Source organism: Grampus griseus (assembly GCF_964374135.1).
Source record: "Grampus griseus genome assembly, chromosome: 9".
In the NCBI taxonomy this organism is placed as follows: Eukaryota; Metazoa; Chordata; class Mammalia; order Artiodactyla; family Delphinidae; genus Grampus; species Grampus griseus.
The window spans coordinates 3,329,088-3,349,318 of NC_139003.1; the positions used below are offsets into that span (position 1 = coordinate 3,329,088).

General features: G+C 43.3%; 1 protein-coding gene across 5 annotated transcripts in view; it reads right to left on the minus strand.

The window, feature by feature from the left end:
* DPP6 (dipeptidyl peptidase like 6) overlaps window positions 1-20,231 on the minus strand; it is a gene marked incomplete at both ends in the record, with an annotated part of 1,026,243 nt that overhangs the window by 188,681 nt on the left and 817,331 nt on the right. For 4 of the 5 annotated variants that reach the window (XM_082662523.1, XM_082662525.1, XM_082662522.1 and 1 more), the window contains one exon: window positions 19,394-19,475. The exons of the other annotated variant lie outside the window; for it this stretch is intronic. In XM_082662523.1, the coding sequence (XP_082518649.1) occupies window positions 19,394-19,475 (82 nt within the window). The remainder of the gene's footprint in view (window positions 1-19,393; window positions 19,476-20,231) is intronic. 5 annotated transcript variants of the gene reach the window in all.

Here is a 20,231-nt window from a genome sequence, read left to right on the forward strand (position 1 = left end):
AAAGAAATAAACAAAACCTCAGAGCAAACTAGAAATGGAAATGACTTTCCTTAAACTGGTCAAGGGGGTCTACCAAATAAGTCTGTAGCAGCTTCACACTAAATGGTGAAAACCTGAAAGCATTTCCTTTACGATCAGAAACAAGACAAGGATCAGAGTCCCACAATTACCATTTTATACCACTTGGCCTTGGACAGCACAGCAAGACAGATAAGGGAAGCAGACAGAGCAGGGTGAAAAAGGAAGAAATAAATTTGTCAGCATTTGGAGAGGATAGGATTGCCTAAATCCTTAATCCAAAGAAATCACAAATAAATTTTTGGAATTAAATGAGTTTAGCAAGGCTGAGGGATATGAAATCAATATAAAAAGTCAACTGCAATTCTATTCACCTGCATATATAAATTAGAAAAATTATATTTAAAATAATGAAATACATGCAATAGTTCCAAAAATATTCTAATACCTAGGAATACATTTAAGCCAAATATTTGCATGAAATTTATTAGAGAAGATTGACTTTAGTAGTGGAAGACATGTTTTGAAAAAGTAAATAAATTGTCAACTATACCATGTATTGGAAGGTTCAACAGCTGAAGTTTATAAGCCCTCCCATAACTGGTGTGTAGATTTACCGCAGCTCCGACTAATTGCCCAAAAGTGTTTTTAAAAGAACACACACATAAAGCAGAAACTAACACACCACTGTAAAGCAATTATACTCCAATAAGGATGTTAAAAAAAAAAAAAGAACACATACACACTACCCAAGATAGCCAAGACACGCCCCAAGAGCAACATGTACATCTAGTACAATAGATGTAACAACACCTACTGCCAACAGGTATGATGTCATACCTATTATAAAGCTATGATAATTAAGAATGTGTGGTTCTGTCACATCAATAGACAAAAGACCAGTGGGACATAGCAGAGAGTCTGAAACCAAAACTACACATACAGGAAAGTACATAAATGGTAGAGGCAGCCCTGAAGATCGGTGAGGAAAGGAAGATTTTTTCAATAAATGGTTCTGGGACAGTGATTACTCCTATGGAAGAATAATTGTAAGTCCGCTTCACACCCAACTCCCAAGTCAATTTTAGGTGGATTAAAAGACCTATTTTGAAAGATGAAATTACAAAAATGTTAGAAGACATGTAGGACGATATGTTCTCAGGGTAGGAAAATCTCTTCAAAAAGACATAAAAAATGCAAACCATAAGTGAATAAATTTTATCTCATTGAAATTAACATCTTTTCCTATCAAAAAAATATCAAAATGATAGTGAAAAGGCAAGCTGTAAAGTGCAAGAAAATACTGTCAATAATAAAATGGAAAAATAATTAGATTTTGGAATATATAAGGACAAGGACCCACTGTATAGCACAGGGAACTGTATTCAATATTCTTTGATAGGGGCTTCCCTGGTGGCGCAGTGGTTGAGAATCTGCCTGCTAATGCAGGGGACACGGGTTCGAGCCCTGGTCTGGGAGGATTCCATATGCCGCGGAGCAACTAGGCCCGTGAGCCACAACTACTGAGCCTGCGCGTCTGGAGCCTGTGCGCCGCAACAAGAGAGGCCGCGATAGTGAGAGGCCGGCGCACCGCGATGAAGAGTGGCCCCCGCTTGCCACAACTAGAGAAAGCCCTCGCACAGAAACGAAGACCCAACCCAGCAAAAATAAATTAATTAATTAAAAAAATATTCTGTGATAAATCATAATGGAAAAGAATCTGAAAAAGGATACATATATATGTATATATTATACATATATATATATATAACTGAATCACTTTGCTGTATACCTGAAACTAACACAACATTGTAAATCAACTCTACTTCAATAAAAAAAGAAACACAACAGATTTCTGCATATTAATTTTGTAAAAAAACACTATATAAAGAAAATATACATATCAATAAGAAAGGGACACGCAACCCAAAAGAAAAATAGGTAAGGCATGAACAAGCATTTTATAGAAGATGTAATATAAACAATAATTACACCTGTAAAAAATGTTCGACCTCATTAGTAATCAATTATATGCAAATTAAAACCCACAGAGACTTTGGCACGTGTACCAGGAAATGAGCAACATGTACTTAACAAAACTAAAAAAAATTTTAAACTAACTAGAAATGAACTGCATATCCATGGGCAGGGGACTGGATAAACTCATTGGGACATATTTGTACAATGGACGACCAAGTCGCATTGAAAAATGTTCAATTACAGCTACATGTATCACAAATATCTACAAATATCACAAACGGTGTTGAGTGCAGAAATCAAGGAACAGGAGTACATACAAGGTATGGCAACAGTTATTTAAAGTTAAAACCATAACTGATACATTGTTCAGGGATTCATCAGCATGTGGTAAAACTTTTCAAAAAATAGCAGGAGGACTTCCCTGGTGGCGCAGTAGTTAAGAGTCCGCCTGCCAATGCAGGGGACATGGGTTCGAGCCCTGGTCCCGGAAGATCCCACGTGACACGGAGCAACTAAGCTCATGTGCCACAACTACTGAGCCTGTGCTCTAGAGTCTGTGAGCCACAACTATACGTGCTGCAACTACCGAAGCCCATGCACCCTAGAGCCCGCGCTCCACAACAAGAGAAGCCACCACAATGAGAAGCCTGTGCACCACAACGAAGAGTAGCCCCTGCTCGCCACAACTAGAGAAAGCCCACGCGCAGCAACGAAGACCCAATGCAGCCAAAAATAAGTAAATGGAATAAATTTATAAAAAAAAATAGCAGGAAAGAGTAAAGAAAATTCAGAGTCTGGTTGTCAGGTGGGGGAGGGGAGTGAGACCATGTTCCATGTTCCATGCTGAGTGGACGGTGTGTGGGTCTTCATTTTATTATTCTTCACACTTCATATATATTCTTTGCCTTTACAAAGTATTTCATTAAGATATAAAAATGCATCTGAAATATAAAATAGTTAAAGGTAGAAAACTAAAAAAAAAAAAATGTTTAGGTCACCCCCGGGGAAGGGGACACTCGGAGTTTTATTTGTTTAACCCTCTAAAAAGGCTTTGCACATCACCCAAGTGTGAGTACGTCCCACTGGACTAATGATCCGTCTCTTACAGAAGGAACATTTTATTCCGGTTGGGGTTTAGTGCCTGCTCTGGGGCCCTGACAGCTCATTTATGGAAGCTGCAGAGATTTCAGACGAAATATCACAGTTAGGTCAATGTTTCGTTTCCTTTTAGTAGGCGAGTAGGGAGAAAGATAGTGTGTTAGATTAACTACACCAGCGGCTGTATCAGAAGACAGCCAGTTTCTTGACATTGCAAAAATGTTTCATATGGGTGGCCTTGAATACAAATATCATCATTCCCAGTAATAACACTTTGCATTTTCAGGGCATTTAAGGGATTTTCAAAGACTTTTCACAGACATGAACTCATTTGGTCTCAAGATAAGTCATTCTGGTTTTTCAGCTGAAGACACTGAACCCAGACGTACAGTTTGGTGCAGAGAAAAAAGCAGGACTTGGGTTTCTGTTCTGATACCATCATTAATACGTGATCTTGGAGAAACAACTTACATTTTCTGAACTTCAATTTTCTCACTGTTAAATGGAGATACGGTGAACAAGAGAGACAATGTATGTAAAATGCCTGTCTTGGTAATTGGTGCCTTGGAAGCCCTAAATAGAGGGTTGCTTTATTATTAGCTATTATGTCCCAACCCAAGCAGCCACGTAGCGACAACTTGCTGTCTGAAATCTAGCACTTTTGCTAGTTATGGCTGTCTTTTTAGTAGACTTTATTGTTTATAGATTTGATTGGAGAAAATCACAAAAAAATTATTAACATTGCATAAAATGTCTTTCAATGTGGGCAATGACTCCTCACCCAGAGCTAGAAGAAAAAGAAAACACAATAATTTTGTAACATCCTGATCTTAACTTTGAATTGAATTGATTGGCCAGGACCAAGGCAACCTGCAGTGCAGTCAGCGTCTGCCTGCATGTGCCCACTGACCCGATGAGCGACCATCAACATCGGGAAGTGAAGGTTTCACTGGGAATGTTCTAATGACTGGAGATTTTATATGCAACACACTCCTTTGCTATAGGTCTGGTGATTAAAAACAATCTCACAGATTCTTTGTTTTTTCGTGAAGTTGGCCCGGTGTCCACGAGGCTTCAGAGTAATTAAAGAGACCATGCAGTCCCCACCCAGCCTGCCGACATCGGAACCCGCGATGCTCAAATTTGGCTGCACATGAGAAGTTCCTGGGAGCTTTGATATTCAGCAGTGCCCAAGCCCTGCCTGGTGCAAACACACCAGAGTCCCTGGGCATGGAGCCCAGGCACTGGTCTTTATAAAAGTCAGAGAGTAGCTAAGAACCACTAGTTCAAACAATCACCTACCACAATAACCCTTTGTTTTCATTAAATGTGTACCAGGCCGTTGAACGCTTGGCCAATAAAATTGTCGGGTTGTTGGAAGAAAGGATTTACAGACTTTGCCACCTCATTGGGAAATTACAAAAACACTGGCACATTTCCTTATGACACAGGAGACGAAAGGCAGGCCTACCAGCTGCTTGATAGGCTGCTTTGTTCTGACACTGATTGACTGTTCAGATACCATTCAACAGGGATGGGGGGAGATGGCTGAGGCCACAGAACAATGAGATGTGCTACAGTGAGGTTCTGTTATGTTTCATCAGCCTAGAATTGATAGTTTACTTTTCCACTGACTGATGAATTTATGCTTTCATTATTCTCTGCCTTTTGATAGGAAGATTTTGGAGTCAGTTAATCTTCTAATGCAATAACAGGAAATTTAAAAGACAGAATTCACTAAGCAGGTCCACCACGAACCTTGTCCTGGGGTGATTAGAATCAAAGGAAATAGAGAGCAGTGACTTCAGAGCACATCTTAATGATTCAAATTCTGTTAAGCATTCACATTTCTCAGCGAATTTAGAAAATATGAGCTTGTATGGCCATGGAGAAAATTAGTTTAATGAAATAAATACATGCACATGCAATTATAATTTTTTTTTAATCTGGAAATTTGCTGGAAGTTCCCTGAGCCTGAGCTTGAACGTCACGTCATGGGTAATTATAACTCATTTGGAGGTTGCAAAGATTAAGATTTAAGGGAGGTATGTTACAAGTTATGGCCTAAGATGGAAGGCCAGTTACAACAGGTGAAAATACAGGAAAAATATGACAAATGCACCTCAGGTTTATGCTTACATCAGAAAAGGTAACTGATTTTCACTTTGGGTAAACAATATGCCTTAAGTAGCAAAAATAAACAAACGGGACCTAATCAAACTTATAAGCTTCTGCACAGCAAAGGAAACCAGAAGCAAAATGAAAAGACAACATACGACCCGGGAGAAAATATCTGCAAACGATGTAACCGAAAAGGATTGAATTTCCAAAATACACAACAGCTCATACAACTCGATAACAAAAAAACGAAACAACCCCATCAAGAAATGGGCAGGGCTTCCCTGGTGGCGCAGTGGTTGAGAGTCCGCCTGCTGATGCAGGGGACGCGGGTTCGTGCCCCGGTCCGGGAAGATCCCACATGCCGCGGAGCGGCTGGGCCCGTGAGCCATGGCCACTGAGCCTGCGCGTCCGGAGCCTGTGCTCCGCAACGGGAGGGGCCACAACAGTGAGAGGCCCGCGTACCACAAAAAAAAAAAAGAAATGGGCAGAAGACCTAAATAGACATTTCTCCAAAGAAGACACACAGATGGCCAAAAGGCACATGAAAAGATGTTCAACATCGCTAAAAGATGTTCAACATCGCTTATTCGAGAAATGCAAATCAAAACTACAATGAGGTACCACCTCACACCGGTCAGAATGGCCAACATTAAAAAGTCCACAAACAATAAATGCTGGAGAGGGTGTGCAGAAAAGGGAACTCTCTTACACTACTGGTGGGAATGCAAATTGTTGTAGCCACTATGGAGAAGAGTACGGAGGTTCCTTCAAAAACTAAACACAGAGATGCCATATTATCCAGCAATCCTACCCCTGGCCATATATCAAAGATGAAAACTCTAACTCAGAAAGATACACGCACCCCTATGTTCATAGCAGCACTATTTACAATAGCCAGGACATGGAAGCAACCTAAATGTCCACATATTGGAGGAATGGATAAAGAGGAACGGACAAAGGTGTGGCACATATACACTGGGTTGGCCAAAAATTTCGTTCGGGTTTGTCCATAAGATGTTACAGAAAAACCTGAATGTATGTTTTGGTCAACCCAATATAATGGAATATTACTCAGGCATAAAAAAGAATGAAATAATGCCATTTGCAGCAACATGGATGGACCTAGAGATTATCATACTATGTGAAGGAAGTCAGACAGAGAAAGACAAATATATGATATCACTTATCTGTGGAATCTAAAACATGACACAAATGAACTTATTTACGAAACAGACTCAGACATAGAAAACAAACTTATGGTTACCAAAGGGGAAGGGGATGGGGGAGGGATAAATTGGGAGTTTGGGATTAGCAGATGCAAACTATTATATTTAGAATGGATGAACAACAAGGACCTACTGTAGAGCGAAGGGAACTATATTCAGTATCCTGTGATAAACCATAATGGAAAAAAATACGAAAATGAAAATGTATATATATGTATAACAGAATCACTTTGCTGTACACGGGAAACTAACACAATGTTGTAAAACACAATATTGTAAATCAACTATACTGCAATAAAAACAATAATATGCCTTAATGGATCAAGTCCCTCATTAAGCCCTTGCATACTCATTCAGTGCTTACGAACAGTCAAGTCTGCACTTCAGGGCTGAGGATACATTAGTGAAGAGGAGAAGGTACCTGTTCTTAAGGAGCTGACACACAGAATGATGAGCGGGGGAGGGGAATGAGCAGAGGGTCTCCAGCCCAATCACGGCTGTGGGTGAGGGTCTGGGAATACTTCCTGAGGCCAGAAGGTGGCTTTAACCAGGCAAAGGAGCTCGGGGTCGGGGTGAAGGGTGGGATTAGCAATGTGTTCTAGAGTGTAGGGACAGCGTGGATACATGTGCAGAGAGCAGAGGGTCTGGGACGTTTGGGGAGTTGCAGAGTGTTCATTATGACTGGTCCTCAGCCTGGGATGGGGAGACCAGTGTCAGGGGCAGCACCTCAGGAGCGTTAAGGGGTCTGGGCTTTCCCCTAAAGGCAATGCAGCAGGGGAAGGATTTTACATAGGAGGTCGACATGATCACTCAGTTACAGAATGTTCTGAGCAGGGTAGACTCAGGGCAGGAGGCCAAGCCAGCAGCTATCACAGGGGTCCACTGGGAGGTGATGATGGGAATGGAGGGGACAGGATGGGGCCTAGTAGTACCAAGACAGTAGAATTCACAGGACTTGTTGATGGGTCAAGTTGGGGATGAGGACGGCAGAGGAGTCACGGATGCCAGGTTTCTGACTTGGGCAGCGGAAGAGATGGTGGTCCCTTTACTGAGTAGCAATTACTGCAAGTGTAGCCACAGCAGGCTTGGCAGAAACAATGGTGAGTCCAGATTCTGAGTCTGGGTAAGTTCGGGGCAGGCATTGCTCACGTGGGCAAGGACTCCGCGCAGACCGGGGCTGGGGAGATGTCAGATAAAAGTATTGGCCTAGCCTTGGCTTACCAACATGTGTGATTTACACTTATTAAACCAAGCCCAGCTGAGGACATTAAAACATAATTCCAGCTGTTAATGGCCATCAAAGCCATTATGGTAAAAACTGAAACCAGTCAGACAAATGATTAGGTTTTCAAATTGAAGAACAAACAGAAAAATCAATTCACAAACTTGCTAATTATCCTTTATAAATGGAAATGACTGAACTGAACTAAATTTCAGCCACTATATACATAAAATAAACACACTGTAAAATACATAAAACTAGGTCTGTTTTTTTAAACTGACTCATGGATTAATTACGATCACTCGCATCTTTGTTCTGTCATAAGGAGATGCCCGCATTCCCCAGGAGTCAGGCGACTAAAATAAAGCCTCGTGGATTGTGGGAATAACCGTGTCCAAGGGCAGAAAGAAGACACTGGTATCGAGAAGGGTTCTTTAAAAAAAATGAAGTATTGTGACTTTCCAAAATTTATAACTGATTTCTAATAATCAGTAAGGGTTGACACGGTGTTATAAAGGAGTGCTGGGAGGTCTGTTTTGAAGAAAAGGCAGGAAGAATCATTCCCACATAACCGACCAAGATGTTGATAAAGTTCTTAGAAGCATCTTGTTTCACGTGAGCTAAACATTTTCTGTCTGGTGCCCTGTGTGTCTCTGTGCTGTTCACCAACCCAGACGCAGTAACCAGAGGATGAGTGAGGACACACATCAGTGAGGTCTGATTGTCCCCTCTGATAGCAAACAGAATGAAATCACCTGCATCTTGCTGGGACAGGAAGGGGTGCATTTGTACTCTGAAATTCCTGGGGAAAACCAAAGAGTTCCCACTCTTTGGTCAAGACGCTCAGTCCAGCCTGTCCTTGACAAGTTTTAATAGTGAAAATTCACATCTTTGTTTTGAGATCTTTCAAAGCATAGCAAACATTTTATATATATAAAAAAAAGTCCTACTCAAAAATCCAGCATTCTTTCCATGTGTTGATCACAGTCTGAACTGCTGAACTGTTCACGGTCTAAAGCATCAGACAAGCTGCTAAATCTTAAAATTTTTAATTTGCAACATCAAGTGTTTCTATTTCCATGAATTTTGGACCTTGTGTCCATAAATCTGACATTTAAGTTTATTTTCCCTCTGGGGTACCACTCATTTACCAGGTATTTGCTGAGAAGCTGGACTCTGCTCAGTGGAGTCCTGGGCTGGGGAAGATCGAAATGTAATGAAAAACATTCTTTGTCCTTGACGAGCTTACATGTGGTCTGGGAAATAAAGTTATTCACAAGTGAAATAGCTGAATAATAAAACGAGGAAGCTAACTGCCACAATAAGTAGGGCTGACAATATCACAGCAGTTTAGAGAAACAACAAGTCATGGTTATTTTATGGAGACGAAGAGACGGAGCCACTACTCTGATATTTTCCAATCGTGAGACATTTCAGGAATCATGAGAGAGAGGTGTCCCCTCCACCCAAATGGGAGAAGTCCGCAAAATATCCTGGAAGTCCATTACAGACACTAAAGAGATTCTTGGCAGCACAGATAGTGTAGATCACCCCCGAGGCTCCTGGAAAGGAGTATTTGAATGTCCAGAACCTGTTCTGCACATAATGGGAAATGATGGGTTTGTCCATGGCTGCAAATGGAACTGTGGCCTCCACCGCACGTCCTAATGTCTAAAAAGGTTATTTTAATTTATAACTGCCTTGTTACATTATCTAAGGAATCTATCATTAAATGCACTCTTTCTTAATGTAGAACTCTGGTCCTGCTTTTTAATTCTATTTGATAGATTATCCTGAAATTCTCTAACCTAATATTCTCAAGGCTGATGTGGGCACCCTTCAAAATTAGATTCTTTATAAAAAAATAATACACTGCCCCCATCACGATCGCATTAGGGAAGCCCTGATGAGGAAGAGAACATGGTTTATCTTCACAGACCTACGTGCACAACTAGGTCAGGACCGGTTTTCAACCCTGAGTCCACCTTTTTCTTAATTGCTTTTGGCTTACAAGTCAATTCTGGAAAATCCCTCCTGAGGGTTTGCAGCAGAGCCCGGGGGAAAGGGCACATGCACAGTGCTTTGAACCCAGTGGGACTGAAGGCACCCTCGTCCCAAGGACCAATTTGCAAAAACCACCACGCTTGACCCCCGCCCCCCTTGGGTGGAACACACGTCTACTGAGTGGAATTCCTAAACCTTGCCCTTGACAATGCACTTTCTTTCCAATTTTTAATGAATATGTAATGTTGCTCATCCAAGAAACTTTTAGAAGTGGGTAAAATGCCCATATTCTGGCCAGGCTCAAATAGTTATCCTTCCCCATATGCAAATATATACCAAACAGCTTATATTTAGTTCTAATCTTATTTAGTAGATGGTATATTTCCCCTGTTCCTATACAGTCTACCTGCTGCTTTTTGATGGTTGTATAATGGCTCATCCTGTCAATGTACCACACTTTACCAAATTGCTCTCCTATAAACACGTAGGATATTTCCAGCCTTTAAAAATCATTATTATAGATAAAAGCATTATGAATGTCTTTGTTTATATAGCTTTTGGCTTCTCTTTAACAGGGGTTTCTGTGCTAAAGTGCAGGAATGTCTTTATGACTCTTGCTATATATTTTCATACTGTTTTGAGAATGAATTTTCTCTTATGCCCCCCATATTCACACAGCATGACAGAAGTTAAAAAGAATCTGCACTGAATCTTAATTTACTAATTACACTGCTTTCCTCACTTCCTCTCTAACGCCCCAATGACGAAGTTGCCTTTGTGTTTTGAAATCCCTGTATCTCCAGAGAACCTGCTGGTCAAAGGGAAAAGCCCTGGCAACCACTTCCTAATCGTCCTGGTTCTCTGACTGTGATCATCGGGAAGCTCCGCCCCATCTATCCAGGTTATTTGCTGAAAACTCAGCTTATTTACTTGACTGCAAGTGAATACTGACGTGACTGAGTCCCACAGAGCCGTGAAGTGATAACACGTTGCCTTAAATTTGAAGGGTACCCTTGGCAGAGCTAGTAAATCACGGACTGAACCGGCTCCATCCGTTATTTGAGGACATAAGGCAACTTCCATCCCCGGGAATTAATTTCTTGGCTGCCGTCATGGACTTCAGTGCCCATGATGAATGTTTTTACAATGAATACCAAACTAAGCCAAACTGATTAGAGACTTTTATAAGTTATTAATGGGGTGTCACTTCAGTCTGGTTCTCCCCATGTCTATGACATTTCATTAAATAATCTTCTCTTGCTGGAAAGATCAATCTTTCTCCCCTCGGCCGACTTGTCAAAGTGGATGAAACACTCCCTGCCCCCTTTATTTTCAGAACTGGGTGAGCAGTAATGCCCTTGGGGGCTGTGACCTGGGGGAGGCAGCTCATCCATTTCCGCTCAGCTCGCTGTGGCTGCTGGTAAGGACTGGAGAACAGCGACCAGCTGGAGGTCCCGGGGCTGGGGACTCTGGTTTACAGGAGGGAGAAGGAGACAGGAGGTCCCACAGGCTCGTGGGATTCCCGCCTGCCCCCGCCTCCGCTTTATTGAGATGTAACTGACATGTATCACTGGGTAAATTGAAGGTGTACAGCACATTGACTGATACACTTCTCTACTGCAAAACGATTTCCTCCTTCCACTCACTTAATTAGCATTTCATAAGTCAGACAGAAAGACAAATACTGTATGATCTCATTTATATGTAGAATCTAAAAAATCCGAACTCATGGCAACGCAGAGTGGAACGGTGGTCACCAGGGAGCAGAGGGTGGGGTGGGGGGAAGGGCGGGGAGATTATGGTCCAAGGAAACTAGCTTCCAGTTAGAGGATGAGTATGTTCTGGGCATTGACTGCCCAGGCTTCTTATTCTTTTATTTTATTTTATTTTATTTTGTAGGACATATTTTATTTATTTTTTAACATCTTTATTGGAGTATAATTGCTTTACCATGGTGTGTTAGTTTCTGCTTTATAACAAAGTGAATCAGCGATATATATACATATAAATATATCTCCATATCTCCTCCCTCTTGCATCTCCCTCCCACCCTCCCTATCCCACCCCTCTAGGTGGTCACAAAGCACCGAGCTGATCTCCCTGTGCTATGCAGCAGCTTCCCACTAGCTATCTATTTAGAGTGAAGTCAGAAAGAGAAAAACAAATACCGTATGCTAACACATATATATGGAATTAAAAAAAAAATGGTTCTGAAGAACCTAGGGGCAGGACAGGAATAAAGACGCAGACGTAGAGAAAGGACTTGATGACACGGGAAGGGTAAGCTGGGACGAAGAGAGAGAGTGGCATGGACTTATATATACAGATACTGCCCAGGCTTCTTATAAGGAACGTATTCTCTCTGTTCCTCCAGGGATAATCCTGCGGTGGCATCAGCGCCGGGGAACTGTCACCTGATAATGGTCTTTTCTAAAGAGACACATGTTTGAAAACCGACGTGGAGCCAAAGGCTTAGAGGCATAGGAGTTGATGGTGCATCTGGCGAATGGCTTCCCTCCCCGCTACGAGTCGGGAGAAGAGTCGCGGAAGAGACAGCCCGTGGCCCCCCACCCAGACCCTCCGTTATAGCTGGCATTGCCCCGCTCTATCAAACGCAGCCCCATTCAACTTCCTACACATACCAGACTCTCATCTGATGAAATTCGTATTTTGTTCTCATTCTCTACATTTTGGTTAAGCCACGTAATAACCCTAACAGCAAGAACAACAATAAACGCCATCCCTCAGCGAGCACTTTCTTCCTACCAGGTTCCACTCCACGTACTTTAAACAGATTAACTTAATCCATATGGTGACCCCTACAGGATATGCGCTGTTATCTCCATTTTACAGATGAGGAAACTGAGGTCTTGAGAAGTTAAGTATTTTAATCCAGACCATGCCTTTAGCACGTGCCAGCAGCAAGATCTGAATATGACCCTCCGGCTCCAATGTTTTTATTATTAATGAAATAATAATAATTAATGTTTTGGTTTTGAAAACCAAAACAAATTAAATAAAACTTCCTTCTCCTTTTAAGGCTTAAGATGGGGGCCTTCAGATTCTGAGATGGATGAGGTGGTTGTGACGCTAGCTCAAGGCTTCTAGGTTCAAATCTGGGTTGGTTCCTGGACTCCCGGTGTAGTGGAAGGTGTCCTGGCTACACCTGCCCATCCTCTGAGCTCAGTGTTGCAGGGTGAGTGCCACCCACTGGGCCCTTCTATCTGCACTTGGTTGTCACCCCGAGAGCTGAGGTCTTCCCCACGGCTGCCAAGCTCTCTGCAGGCACCTACACCTGAGAGGGGCAAGAGGCAAATGCACTCCAATCCTCACGTCTATTCTCTCTGCCATTTATTCCATTTGACGAAGTGTTTTCAAGAACAACCTCTTCATTTAGTATCTTATGCTGAATTATTGACATTTCAGTAGCATGAAGTTTTACAACGGTAATGAGCTATTTTTAAAAATTCGTTTTCAAATTAAAAAAATAAAATCAGATAATGAATCTAGGTTAAAAATACTAGACAGAATAAACATATACCTGTCATAAGCCTTCATGCATCAAAATGCATAGCAACTGAATATAAAGCAAAAATACACAGAAAAGCAATTAAAATTTAATTAAAACACGAATATATTGGTAACCCTTATTCTGCCTATTTCAGAATTAGACAGCTGTGTTAGATCAAAAATGAGGACATACAAAAAAGAACTGAATAATACAATTTTATAGTTTTTAAATGGAAAAATACATCGTGTATATATATCCGTAGAATGTTTACAAGAATTAATTATATACTTGCCTAAAGAAACTGTATAGGGTATGCTCTATGATTAAAATAAAGCTAGGAATAAGTAGTTTTTTAAATAGATTGAAATTATAATTAATAAAATACCTTGGATCAAAAAAGAAATCAGGGGCTTCCTGGTGGCGCAGTGGTGGAGAGTCTGCTTGCCAACGCAGGGGACACGGGTTCGTGCCCCAGTGTGGGAGGATCCCACATGCCGCGGAATGGCTAGGCCCGTGAGCCATGGCTGCTGAGCCTGTGCATCTGGAGCCTGTGCTCCACAACGGGAGAGGCCACAGCGGTGACGGCCCGCGTACCACAAAAAACAAACAAAAAAAAAGAAATCAAATCTGAAATTACAAATGGTTTGGAAGGTAGTGAAAATGAAAATACTTCATCAAAAATTTAAGGATCATAATAAAGGTTGTATTTAGAGGAAAAAAAATAAAAATTTGTTTTCTTTAAAGTGGGAACTCGAATGCTATGAAGTGACCCAGTGGGAGGGCAAAAACCTTCCGCCTGGATTTTCCTGAACCCTCCACTGACCCACAGAAGCGTATCGTGATGCCATCTGGGAGGAAGAAGCATGAGCCAGTGCCAGTGAACAGGTGAAGTAAGACCCTCGCTTTCTTTTTTTTTTTCCTGCTGGTGACATGTTAGAAAGAAAAATAGCCTCCTTTGATAAAATGGTGTTGTTAAGTAGGCGGGAAAACAGCACTGACACAAAAGGGCTCCTAAGAAGTTGACTTTTAATGCTTACTTTCCTTAGAGTGGACTCAGACCTTTAGAGTCACAGCTGTTACGTCCCAGGCCTAAGAAGTGTAATCACCACTAAGGTACAGCCTGGCCCAAGACTCTGCAAAGCTGTCTCCACCAGGTAACTCGGAGAACACAGGTGTAAAGGTTTCCATGAGGAAAGGCTGCTGGAACTTGGGGAGGAAAGCCTGACGGACGTGTGGGGCTGGAGAGAATCAACAGGACAGCAGGTGACCTAGTTCACTCCTGGGAGGAGGCCCAGACTTCAGTGTGTTGGCTGAGCAGGGAGAGACCTGGGAGGGCTTTGTTCCAGCAGAATCATTTTATCCAGATTGAAGGGTCCAAGAGGCCTGGGCAGCTACCGATCTCCTGCAGCTCCCGCTGTGGACAGGACACTAAGTCTGGGCGGAGTGGACAGAGACAGGGCAGGGAACATTTCTGAGGGTGGCCGCGCAACACGAAGCAATCATGGCTGCCAAGAGCTGTTGACCACGGCGACAGAGGCACCTTCCATCAGAAGCGGAAGTCGGTGAGGAAAGAACCATGCCTCCCTTCTGCAGCGCCAGGATCTGGCAGAGGCTCCAGGACACGGGGAGTGTTCAGTAAACAGATGAGCGTCCAAACTGTGCATACACAAAAGGACTGGTCTGCCAGGTCCTTCACGTTTAGCTGGCTGACAGCCCACATCTGTCATCCCCCGAGAGTTCTGGGGCTATGGGCAAATGCTTAGGAGTCCAGTCCCCACTGCCCTGAGACCTTGTCAGGAGAGCTGATATCTGAACCGTTCGTGAAAAAAAGCAACTCTGTTAAACAAAGACTCCTTGACTCTCCTGGATAAATTATTCTATCCATGATTTTGCCTGGAAAAGTATCCTAGGGTCTAACAAGCCATGTCATCGTGAAGTCAAGGTGAATCCCAACTTTGGTAAACATGCTTCACTTTGTTCTCTGGTCTCCAGGGAGACACAGAGCAGTAGCTCACTGTCATCAGTACCTCCCACCACCAGTACCTCCCAGTACCTCCCACAGCCTCCCACCCTGGGCGATGATGGGTAAGTCAGCTTCCTCTTCTGAGTGGGGATGCAGAGCCCTGAGCACTTCTTAGTTTTCTTCCATTGGGCTGCCACATCCCCAACCCCATCCGCTCCCCAAGGACGGCGCCAGCCCTGTCTGCCACCAGGTTCCCTCACCAACCCCTCTGCTCGCTCTTCACTTTGCAATTCTGAAGACTTCCCGACTGGCTTATTGTTCATTTGTCCCCATCCTGGGAGCAGGCCAAGCAAAGAGAGACCCAGTCTCTTTGTCTCTGATCCACCAAGTGGACCTGCACAGACTCCAGCCTCAAATTCTTAATGTTGTCTAATTCTGTGCAGTCGCGATTGCAGAAGTTCCCACGTCACTTGGTTCTAAAAGAAAACATTGCTATGTGACAAATACACCAAGTTCCCTGTGCTGGTGTGTTAGCCCGCAAGGTGCCCTGAAGAGGCCTGAACTCAAATGCCGTCAGCTGTAAACACAAGGAAGGCCACTGCAGCTGCCCTCAGTGTTTGTGTGTTTTTACTAAATGTCTCTAGCAGAGGTGACATGCAAGGAAATGAAAGGATAATTTGATCATATTCTAGGTCAGCAGAGACAAAACCTCACATAAATAGACAAACACGCACGGGGTAGGGCTTCACGAAAAGATCAAAGAACTCAGAGACGTTCTCAATTTAGGCAGAGACTCGTCTGCAGGGGATACCTGGAGAATGATACAGTATGGAGAGAAATTTTGATATAGTTTATGTTTTAGTGTAAATCACTACGTATACTGACCGCATAAAGAATGGGAGAAAGGGGAAGCAAGGGGGAGGAATCTGTTCAAAGTTTTACATGTATTTTCTCACTTAATCCCATTTAATCTATCCAAATCCATTTTCCTATCTCTAGGCTTTCAGCAGATGATGTCGAATTCTGGAAACAACCTGGTTATCCGTCTTGAACAACCAAGACCACAGACCAGCACCATTTCAGAAGCGACTTTCCGGCAGAAATGGAGGCCTCCCCAAGGTCAAGGTTTTCCCTCCCCTCTAACAGTGCAGAGACCAGTGTTCCTGGCAGTGTTCATGACCTACGATGTGATTGAAGGTCTAACAAAATCTACCCTAAAAGGTAAGAGCCACTAATTGGAGGCCACGTCGAAGCATTGGAGAAAATGCCTTTAAGCCCCTCCTGGTGCCCAGTGTCATCTTCCTGTGGTTTATGGGGTTCCCGACCCAAATGCATCGCTGAGACCCCTCCTCACGAGGAGGTGGCGATGCTGGGAAAGTTCTCCGGTGAACTTTAACCACAGCTGTGTTCGCTGCTCCCGAAGGAGAATTACTCATTGAAATTAGAGTCGATTTCCTTTGGGAGCAATATTTACTCTTTAAAATAAAATGGCAATGAGATTTGTTAGTGTTTACAAGGCCTGCTTGTGGGTTTTGAATTTTCTTTGGCAAGAGTGCCCACTGGGAGTACTGGTCAACTGGGTGCTGGTCCCAGGGGTCAGGCCTCCCCAGGTAAGGACGGCCAAGAGGGCATTTGATCCCCTAAAACATTTACTACCTGGCCCCTTATGGGAAAAGTTTGCTGACCCCTGCTCCAAGCTATAGGATATTTTCTCAGTGATGAGCTGTACTGCCTACTAGACTCAGTACAAGAACAGTATAATAAAAACTGCAAAGTTAAAAAAGTTTAAAAACTCAAAAATTCCATGAGCACATGAGTACTTCTGGTACTAAGCTCAAATATCGGCAATTACTACTTAACCAAACCTTTGCTTCCTTGCACAGAAAGGAAGCTGAACTTCCCTCCCCGTCAGTAACATCCTAAACGTACACGCAGATTCTGGCTACTTGTGTCCCCCCAATTACTTTATGTTTAAGTGGTTGAGGACCACAAGAATGTATCAGCTGATTATTAACCCGTCCATTCACGCGTTCACTTTTGACCTCAACAGATATTTCCTCAGCGCCAGGTGTTGAGCTAGGCACTCAGAACACACAGACGAAAAGTGCTCGAGGCTTAGACCAAAGGCCACCTCACCGCGGAGAGACGTGTGGGCAGGAAACTGTGTGACAGGAGATCGCACGGTGACACGTGGGCTCCGGAGGTGCCACCTGGCCGTGCGGGCAGGGGAGCTTTCTCAGAGAAGGTGATGCCTGGTTATGCTGCCGGTTATTCTTTAACAGATGAATATACTAACTTCTATAATCACTTAACCCAGCCCCGTCCACTGGGAAGCCTGGCATGAGTGTAAAGTCAATTTACAGGAAGCAGCAGTGGCTTCAGGCAGGGGAGGGACTGGCCAATGAGTAAGCTGCCCAGAGAATGATCAGCCCAGGGCCCCAGCTGCCCCGCATTCCAGACAGAATCCTAAGGCGTGTGCGTGTGCGTGTGCATGCATGCAATACACACCACCTCCTTTTGCAGCTGTGGGTTATTTTTCCTTAAATTGCAAGCCCTTTCCCGAAGGCAGGCCTAGGGGGCACGACCTTATTATAGCATCCGGCCTCCCCCACGGGCCCACGTGAGCCTGCAGGTTTAGTTAGAATCACTGCGCAGGCAGGAAGACAACCCGACGGTGCCCGGGTCCTGATGTTCTTTTCCGGATGACGATAAAACGGCTGGACGATGGCCACTCAGTAAGGTGCCCATTCCCCGTGCCCGCCCCCGCCCCGAGTGGTGCCGTGGGCCCCCAAAGGACCAAGGAGAAAGGGGAGAGCCCTCTACGGAGGTGCAGCGTCACGTTTACGGAATGACTTGACGGATATGGGAAAGATTTGCTTCCCAGAAACGTTTTCCATCGTTGATTTTCAGAGGGACTTAGCTATCAGAGATCAGTCACATGAGTCTTAAACACTTAGATCTTCTACGGTCTCCTGTGGAATTGCAGTTTTTCCTTGGGTAAGAGTTAGCGCCTTTGAGCAATGATGACTTTTCTCTCCTGGTTCTGACTGCGTTGATGGACTGCTGTCATCCTGCCGAGTCAGCCTGCAGCACCCTCCTGACCTGCTGTCACTGGTTTAGATCCTTACATGTGCCTTTCGAAACCTCTGCTCATGAAGTGCGCAGCACCAGGAACACTGGGGTAACAGCTAAAGCAGCCTCGTGGCCGATACCCTCCTGTTGCTTCAGATCAGTTTGAGGCAATGGAATTAATACGAAACCAAGAAAAAATAATTGTACTATTGGGGAAAGTAGGACTGTTTTAATTCCTAAGACAGTAGGCAGCCTATCCAATAGAATCTTGCCCCAAGATTTTAAAAAATGATCATTTTCTGCGCTTTTTCTGGGAAAAGAAAGCTTTTAAAATGCAGCTTTGTTAATCAGCTTAAAGATGGAGAAGAAAATGGTGACATGATCAGCCACCACGTCACCTGACCTTCAAACTGCAGACACTCTGCAACCTCCTGAACGGAACTGACAACTGTCATCCGGTTTTAGACAAATGTAACGCTGGAGTTGGGACAAACCTGCAAGGTCACCTCATCCAGATTTTTCACTCAGTAGCTGGGCCAGGTGACAGCAGCCTAGCAGCTAGTTTGTGAACACCCAGGGTTAGAACCTCTGTCTTCTAACCGGTTGTTCAGACCCCTTTCCACTACACCATCCTGGCCATTCAGTTTCTTGAAACATCTTAGCTTTGCCAGTTTGAGTGGGAATCCATGAAGATGTTCAGTGGAACGCAGAGAGGGCCACACTAGCTGTGGAGGGTTCTGCAGATGCTACTTGCAGGGAGCCCGGCTCTACCATGGCCAGCACATCTACTTTTCCCATAAAACCTGCCAAAGAAAAGAGCCAGAGCTCCAAGAGCAAAGCAGAAGAGCCTTTCATGACTCCATGATTCTGATCGTTCCCATCTGCGGTCCTCTGACGAGGTGTATCTCGGATTCACAGTACATCTATAGTCCATACACACACAGCTCCAGTCAGGGACTGCTTTAAGGATAAAGGGTACCAGAACCAACGCATATGCTCTCCCAATTTCAAGACGGTTCTCAAGCAAAAGAAATGGCCATTTACATATGCAGATGTTCTGGGGACTTTTTCAAAACTTAAATTCACACAAACACAGATTCTGAGTATAGTGAGATACATTCAGTGTATAAAAAGGAAACTTCAACGCAAAAAGTTGGTCACTGAAAGTGACCTGCTTACCAGCTGTTGACCCTTGGGGCCCCATCCTGCATACTGAAGTTTTGCGTTGCTGACTTCTGGTGGATCTAGACTTTGAGGATCCCTGAAAGAAAAAAAACAAGCGAAGAAAAATGGTGGGAAACAAGCATTTAAGATGCTGTAATACTATCCTCCAGCTGAAACTTACTCCTTTTTCTTCCACTTAATCAATTTCAGGAGCTTGTGTTATTAAATAAAATGTCTCATTTCAGCCTCCATTAGATTTCTTCAGATAAATAGATAAAATTATATATTTATATATATTTATATATGCATATAAAATTTACATGAACCTGCAATAGGTCCATCACTGCTTAACTTCAATAGTAAATATTCATCAAGAGAGAACATGCAGAGAGGTCTGTAGATCAGCTTTTAAAATATCCATAACAGTCAAAATTAAAAATGGAAATGCATAGCTATGCAGTAAGTCCCCACAACTCATATTTCCATCGTTGGCTTTCCTGGCAGATAGGTTTTTTCCCAAGCAGGTCATTCTGACCTTTTAAAACCGGTGGTCTCAGGACAGAGTCCACCCTTTGGTTTGTGTTGATAAGAAGGGAGGGAGGGAGGGACAGAGAGACAGAGAGACACTGAGGTGAGAGGGAGTGAGAGGAAGCATGGGAGAAGGAGTTTTTTCTTTCAAACATCACTTACGCTTTTCATTCTTAATTTACTGATATGCAAAACACCATGCTAAAAAAAATCCTGACTATGTACTTAAATAAAGGTAATAATGAATAAAAGTCGTAACGAGAAAGAAAACAACACTTTTATAGATATTACATATTTCAGCATATTTTGTAGCTACCACTGTGCT